The sequence below is a fragment of the Akebia trifoliata genome, chromosome 6 (assembly GCF_017979445.1).
Source record: "Akebia trifoliata isolate Shusen 1 chromosome 6, ASM1797944v1, whole genome shotgun sequence".
Lineage (NCBI taxonomy): Eukaryota > Viridiplantae > Streptophyta > Magnoliopsida > Ranunculales > Lardizabalaceae > Akebia > Akebia trifoliata.
This window is the reverse complement of record NC_141380.1, coordinates 11,569,317-11,577,078: the sequence shown is the minus strand read 5'-3', so window position 1 is coordinate 11,577,078 and position 7,762 is coordinate 11,569,317. Positions and strand designations below refer to the sequence as shown.

General features: G+C 35.6%; 1 protein-coding gene and 1 non-coding gene across 2 annotated transcripts; both read left to right on the top strand.

Annotated features, from left to right (window-relative positions):
* LOC147400220 (transcription elongation factor SPT4 homolog 1-like) lies at positions 1 to 5,102 on the top strand. The gene is made up of 5 exons (XM_086445834.1): positions 1 to 159; positions 272 to 363; positions 560 to 615; positions 3,863 to 3,924; positions 4,785 to 5,102. Exons 1-5 carry the CDS (start codon positions 67 to 69, stop codon positions 4,833 to 4,835), a joined length of 354 nt encoding a protein of 117 aa, XP_086301960.1. The 5' UTR covers positions 1 to 66; the 3' UTR covers positions 4,836 to 5,102.
* Positions 5,103 to 7,688: 2,586 nt separating this feature from the next.
* On the top strand, positions 7,689 to 7,762 carry TRNAN-GUU (transfer RNA asparagine (anticodon GUU)). The gene has a single exon. It is a non-coding gene; the product is annotated as a tRNA-Asn (tRNA).

The following is a 7,762-nucleotide window of genomic DNA, read 5'->3' as shown; positions in this document are numbered from 1 at the left end:
AACTCGGTAGACGAAATGCAGGGTTTAAAACCAAGAACATGAATGCAAAAGATGGTAAGAGTGTAGATGACAATGAGCAACGTTGCGCAGATTCCGACTAGCTTCGGACACGAGCTTAGGGCTTGCCTTCGTTGCAGGCTCGTCAAAACATACGATCAGGTTCGTCTCCGTCTCTCTCTCTCTCCACTTCGATTTTAAATTCTAGGGTTTTGATTTTTGTTTCGCATCGTTCGAAAAATCTCTTTCTTTTTTTTGTCTTTTGTGATCTCAGTTTAGAGAATCTGGCTGTGAAAATTGCCCTTTTTTTAACATGGATAAAGATCACGAACTCGTGGGAGATTGCACCACATCCAATTTTACAGGGTAAGTTCTTCTACTGAACAGTAGTCCCTCTTGCAATTTTTTTTTTTTTTAATTTATAAATTTGCAAATATGGTTTATGTCGAAGAATATATGTATATTGATGAAGGGAGGTTGTGAAAGGAAACTCAAATAAGCAATTTATAGCTGATCAAGAATGTATGTGGAATTTGAGGGGATTGTGGATTTTCATTTGCAGGATAATTTCGGTCATGGATCCGACTAGGAGTTGGGCGGCTCGGTGGTTGAGAATTGGTGAGTAGAGCTATTGAAGCGTTTAGAATTTTGTTCCTTAAATTGTTTCTGGAATGTTTAGTTATGAATATATGATATTGTTTATTGTGGGTGATTAAAAAAAAACCCAGATGATCATTTTCTTTATTAAGAGGATGTACATGTAAGAGACGTGTATGATCATACTCGCGGGGGGTGGGGGGAGGATACTTTATAAGAGTACTGTCTAATGGGGTTATATAATACAAGTAATGGGGAAAAATATTGTGTAATCAAGAAACAATGTGTGTGTTGAATGAGTGCAATGGAGGTGGAGCTTAGGGCTGTCAATGGATATATATCCAATCGGATGTAGGTATACCTGAATTCGAATCTGAAAAAATTCACTAGTATCCGAATTCGAATCTGATTTACTTATCCAATTCGAATTGAACTCAAAGCTAAATTCATCTCTGGGAAATGTAACCCAAAATTTTTTAGAATAAAAAAGTGTACTGATCTTCAATTTGCACAAAAAAAAAAATCCTTACTTTTTTTTTTTTTTTTTTAAATCAGTCATCTTCAAAGAGGTGAAAGGGGTTTTCTTATAGTTGCTCATGGTGAGGGTTTGGAGATTGAATTAGTTAAAACTAAGGATTTTCTTACATCTTATAGGGGGTGAAAGGGATTTTCTTAAAATGGCTCATGGTGAAGGTTTGGAGGTTGTATGGGTCAAAAACTTAAAATAGGTTGAAATTAAGGGTTTTGTTACAAGGGACAAAGGTGAGTTTGAAGATGATGGAGGTAATAGTTGAAATCATGGGTTTTATGGTTTTAGGTTAAAGATGAAAAGTGATCTTAGCCATTTAACAATTAGTAACACAACATAGAAAAAATCAAATGGACTACCTACAAAGATTGGTGTAGATCTAAACCAGATGAGGTGTCTAATGCCGTGGCCAATGAAGTGTACTTAGCTTGAAGCCAAGCACAAAGATCGGTGTAGATCTAGACTAGATGAGGTGTCTAATGTTGTGGCCAATGGCCATGAAGTATACTCAGCTTGAAGCCGGATTTTCTTTTGGAAAAACAAAAGACGTTGATTGTTTGTCTCCACATCATGAAAGTTATTTATCGCCTAGAGAAAGAGACAGAAGTGGCTAACAAAGATCCTCTCTTAAGGGAACTAAGTCATCTTAAAAAGTTACAAGAAAGTAGTTAATCATGCTATTCAAGTCACTGAAGGATTATCTTGAGGTTGTAAGACCCCATGCAATTATTTGATCCTTGAGTTCAAACCCTCTCGTTGGCCATCCCCCTAGGGCTTTAAAGGGCTAGTACACTTGGCATGTGTTGGAATGGGTGACTCCCGTGTCCATGGGAATAGTCAGACTATGTCTGGATGCCCATGTATAAAAATAAATAAAAAATTGACCCTTGAGTGTTACATGCTATTTTTAGGGAAGTGGGCACCATTGCTTCAATTTTTATTTTTTTTCCCCTTCGCTTTAGTGTTATTCAGCTTGTTTCTAGCTGTGACATCTTGAAGCTTTGAGTTGAGCCTAATATCATTATATAAATTCCTATATTATTTATGAAATGGCAGACTTTGCCTTCTTAAGTATTTTGTTAGTACCAATCTTCCTACGTGGGCTTCATTCTTATAGTGAAAATATTCCATGGCTGGAAACTTGTTTTGGTGGTGCCAAGAGTAGAAATCAGTTTTTTTTTTAGGAGCAAACAATTTAGAAAGAGTAAAAGTCAGCATATGAAGATATATTGGAAATGTTCTTGTCGACAAATCAGCTTCCTGCTTATTTCAATTGGCGTTTTAAAATTAAAAGCATGAGCTGAAGTTTGTTTGCCCAAAGTACGAGGCATAACATGCTTTTCTAATAAATAAATTGGGCAAATTCTAACAAGAGGGGGAACGCTAGAAGTTTTTACAAGTAGAAGAAACAAGTAGAGAAAACTTGTTTTCAGTTAATTTGGAAAAGGATTCAGGTTCAAAAGTCAGGGAAATGATCTTGAAAAATAGGGCAGCAAGTGATTTTTCTGGAAAGAAAAGGTTGTTCAAGTAACTCGATTTTGACTCTTCGATCTCCTAGTTTGATAGGCTAATCTTTGTTATTTGGTGAGAGGAATCAACTCATAAAACAAAATTTGTTTTTTGTGAGCAGTTACTAGGAGCGAATGTCATCTTCACCAGATATATATTATCAAAAGAAAAAGGAGGTCAGAAGACCTACTCACCAGCTCTAGGTGTCATAAAATATGTTTCCTCTCCAGTTCAATAAAATGGAATCTTTGCATTTTTGTTGTTGTTGTTTTATTTGACCAACTAGGGATAAGAGGAGGTAACACATGGTAAGAGGCAAGTGAATTAAATTTCTTTTTTTTTTTCCCTGAAAAATTGCATTTTTTTTTTATATAGCGACTCATGTTTGGGTCATCACATACCAGACTCAGAAGGCGCATGCCCCAGACTTTAGGCTTGAAGAAGGCATTGTCTCACAGAGTAGATGTTCTGTCACCTCTGATGAGTACATGAATACTCACTATATGTATTCCACACCACCTTGTATGTGTCTCATCTCGAGGAACAACTTTTATGCATATTAAATGACTCTTCTTTGCAGCCTTTGACAATGAGAAGTTATTTTGTCAATGAAATGGGTTGCTTCCTAGAGACCATATTTTCTCTTAGAAGAAATACTGGAGAGAGAGAGAGAGAGAAAAAAAAAAATATTTCCATTATATGTAATCATTTGATTCAGAAATCTTGGCATTAGCCTTATTATTACATTTGCTTGTAGCATGATTCAGCTTGATCTCTCCCCATATGGAGTGCTCCCTTATGAATCTTTACATTTCATCTCCCCTTTGTTTTTTCCTGTTTTTGTCTTTCTTTTTTATGTGTATGGATCTTGTGTTCTTTTACTCTGAATTTGTAATCAAGGCCCAGGTTGGTACACTACAAATCATTTGCATTTGCAAATGGTTTGCGATGAATGATTTATTATTGCTTGGTAACCATTGGGAAATCTCTTGCGAATCTATTTTTGTGATTGGTTGATCTTTGCAATATAAATTTTCATCGTGATTTTGCAGATGATTTGCCGTACTTTTTGTGCCACAAATCATTTGCTGAATTTCCTTAAGAATTTAGGTGATCCATGCAATTTTCAAATGATATGCAGCGTACCAAGCAGCGCCCAAATAGCTTATTTTTGAATACCTGATCACTATCTGGTCAGATTAATCATTAATGGGTGGTCAATTATTGCAGGAAGATTTGTCCCTGGTTGCTATACGCTTTCTGTCTCAGAGCAACTTCCAGAAGAATTACAGGTTAACAATATTAGATTTATTTATTATCATTTGAAGTAAGCACCACATCACATCATCTTTTGCTAGTATCTAACACATTGTTGCCAACCTGGCCACCACTTCATCTAGCAAATACCATTTCTTTGTTTGATTTCTCATGTAAGAATTGGTCAATTGGGATTCCAATTTTCTTAAACCTAGTTGTTTTTCCATTTTTTATTGGTAAAAATGTTAACTGTTGAAGAATAAGCTAATACAACAAGAGCACCAAGCTAGTGAGAGAGGGATTCATTAGAACCTTGAAAAAGATTTTAAAAAAAAAAACAGAATTAGGGCCTCTGTAAGTATCTCAACCCATTTGCATACAATCTCTTCAAGAATTCAGCCCCTGAATTACAGTATTATGGTGTCTATATTTCAAATATCAAAGAAATCTGGACTGCTTTCTTCAATGTGTCAAGAGCTTCTGACATCTTTATTAAATGCTCTCCATCAGCGGGGCGGGGGGGATACGGGAGACACTTGATGGGACCACCCAATTGGATGATATCATGCCAAAAATAAATCTGATTGGATGATGTAACCATATGCCCCATTGTCAGATTGTAAATTCTTTAAAAACCATAGATTGAAGGCTTAAGATCATCCTTTGGCATGGTTTTCAGTTTAGATTTCCCATCCGGGTCCTTGCTCCATTCATATGCATCACACGTAGAACAATACAGTTGGCAACCGTACATGGTGTACAGTTGCTTTAGATTTTCTTTATTTAATTCTACACTAGGTTATTTGAAACTGGATTGGCTGCTGATCAGTTATCTGGGATACATTCCACTGCTGTTAGGTTTATGACTTTCATTTCTTGTTTGTTCTCTGTGCAGGCTTTGTGTGAAGATAATCGTGTGCAGTATATACCACCAAAACGTGTTTGATTAGCCATGAACATTTTGAGTTTGATGCGTAAAATGAATGTTTATTTTCTGAGGTTCGAAATGTGAAACCTTATTTTACACTGAAGTTGGAAACTTACTATATATAATTTTCCCAGGGATTTTTGGCAGATTTGTTTATTAGTAAATCGGAGCATTCTTGGGTTTTAGTTCAGTGTCTTAAAATACTTGTTTTTTTTTTAAACATGTTTTGAAATACTTTGTTGAGAGTGGACTTTTCAGTCAATTTTGAAAATGGATGCTTCCGTATCTCCTTTGTTTCATGGCTTTGCTGTGCTTGTAGATTTTCACAGTTCTTTCGTAAAGGATATATAATCTCTATTGATAAAAGACAAAAGCTTTGGTGAATCGACAATGTAGAGTTATATTTATTGTATATTTATATATTTATATATTTATGTGATGGGGACACACATCAAACTAAAAGAAATTTATGAGAATGGTAGTAAGGTCAGCTATGTTTTATGGAGTCATACGTTGGCTGGTCTAGAGCCATGATGGTAAGAAATTCTGTTGTAGAGACATGGATGAGAGGAAAGACTACAACGTAAAATTATAGACATGTTTTTTGAAGTGCAAACTTAGCTGCTTTTTTGGTTTTTTCTTTTTTTTAAGGTATCGCGGGAATCTCCACCCTTTGAGTGGGACTAATCCCATGGTGACATGCACCGCCCCCTTGGAAAGTCCTACATGCAACATGTTGAGTCAAGGGTCAACTGACCCTGGAGGGTGGCCCCAAATAATTCATAGCTTCGTAGGGTTTCAAACACTTGACCTACCCTTCCCGAGAAGCTTATCAAAGCCCGGCTTGTCACTAGGCCAATCCCTTGGGGTTAAGTGCCAACTTAGCTAAGTTGGTAAGACATCTTAGGTTCGAACCCCCTAAACCTGACTTTACTTGTTGACCATTAACCCTTTACCCCTAAAAAAGAAAAAAAAAAAAAAAAAAAACAATATATTCAAGAAAATGTAGTCTTGGTTCCAATAGGTGATAAACTAAGAGAAGAAAGTTGGTTGGTAGAGATGACATGGGCATGTTCAACAAAGATTTAATAATTTTAGTTAGATAAAATATTCAAGTCAAAGGTCTTAAGAGAACAAAAGGAAGACAAAAATGAATGTGGATGGAGATGGTGAAAGTAGATATGATCTCACTTCTTTGAACAAAATGGAACGGTTATGAACCCACATCTTTGGGACAAGGCTTATTTTGGTTGTTGGTGGTAGCGGTAATGGTATTGGTGGTGGCACAGAAGGATCATAAGAAGGAACCTTGAAGTATCTTTGCTTTTTCTTGTGAAAGATTTTGTGTATTAGCTTTTACTGTTATTGTTGTTGGCGGCTCGAAGGCTCTGATAAAAGGAAGCCTTGTAGTACTCTCTTTTTTTTCCTTTTTCTTGAGAAATGTTTTTTTTATTAGCTTTTACTGTTGTTTTTGTTAGTGGCACAAAGTCTGATGAAAGAAAACCTTGGACTATCTTTTACTTTTTCTTGTGAATGGTTTGTGTTTTAGCTTTTACTCTCTTAGTGCATTTTTTTTATTTTCTAAGTAGAACCTCTCATGTAATTCTTCTTTCTTTTTTACCTGTATAAATGTAATTGTGAAGGTGGGGGTTTTGATGCCAAGTATGTGGTGTTACTCATTAGGTGGGGCATTTTAGGTTTAAAGTTTTGTACAGTCTCAAATATTTCGGTTGAGATCATAACGAATTAAACGTGTCAGTTGAAGCCATGTAACAATGCCATAGCAATGTTTTTAAGTTGTTCTGCAGTTGAGCACCAATTGCCTTGTTTGTAGGTTTTATTGACCACATAAAATGAGAATACTATTATTTTTAGTCTATTTGTTTGATGTGATATCGACACTGGTTAATATCGACCAAAATATTTCCAATACGACCTCAAACATTCAATGTTTTGTTGTGCCATTGAAATTTTGTAAAACAAAAATGGATTACAACGCCCATGTGTTGGAGATTTTGACGTGCATATCGACGTCAAAGTGCGTTGACACATACAAACGAAATATGATTACATATAAATGTCAAAAGCAAATATTATCAAATGAAACCCTCAAAACACATTTTGGATTCAAATAAGTTGTTCCAATGATATAGTAGCACAAGTATGGCTGTACTTTTTACTAATTCTATTTCACTTGAACAAGCTTTACCATAGTAACTACAATTCGAAAATGTCAAGAATAGCCTTGAATCCGATGAGGGTCAAAGGCCTATGTGCATTGAAAATCAACTTGTTCCTCCATTCAATTTTTACCAAAATCAAATCTTCCATTCCTTGAAAACCTCGAGGAAAGATAGGGTTTTTGTTGAAGTATAAAACTATAGAATTTTGGGTTAAAAAGAAAATTAGGGTTTCTAAGTAAGTTAAGGCTAGGTGGAAAAAGATGAATTGGAGACAAGGTTGAATAGATTAAAATTATCAAAGAGGCTGAAGATGACTGATTTTTGGAAGAACAAAAAAACAAAACATTTGGAGAAGAAAGAACTTTAGGGTTTTCTATAACGGGTTAAATGTTAGGTTGAAAATGATGAATGAAAGAGAAGGGTAAGTAGATTACAAAAAGATATCATAGATAGTTAAGATCTAGAAGAAGATGATTACTTTTAGAGGCCAAAAGTTGAAGCTGAGGACATTTAGGTCTTTTTTTCTTAATCAGTTAAGAAGACTTGGGTCAAGGGTGGCATATTATTAGTTTCAAAATCTAAGGGATATCTATAACGATAGAAAAAGTAGGTGTGCATCTAAATCAGCCAAAGCCGCCAGGATTGTTAATTATTTTAAATATATAAAGTTCTGCTAACATGGGCAAAAGCTGGAGTAGCTCAGTTGGTTAGAGCGTGTGGCTGTTAACCACAAGGTCGAAGGTTCAAGCCCTTCCTCTAGCG

Coding starts and splice junctions, on each gene's coding strand:
- LOC147400220 (XM_086445834.1), top strand. CDS start 67: ATGACAATGAGCAACGTTGCGCAGATTCCGACTAGCTTCGGACACGAG. Junction 160..271: donor TCGTCAAAACATACGATCAG/GTTCGTCTCCGT, acceptor TTGTGATCTCAG/TTTAGAGAATCTGGCTGTGA. Junction 616..3,862: donor GGCTCGGTGGTTGAGAATTG/GTGAGTAGAGCT, acceptor CAATTATTGCAG/GAAGATTTGTCCCTGGTTGC.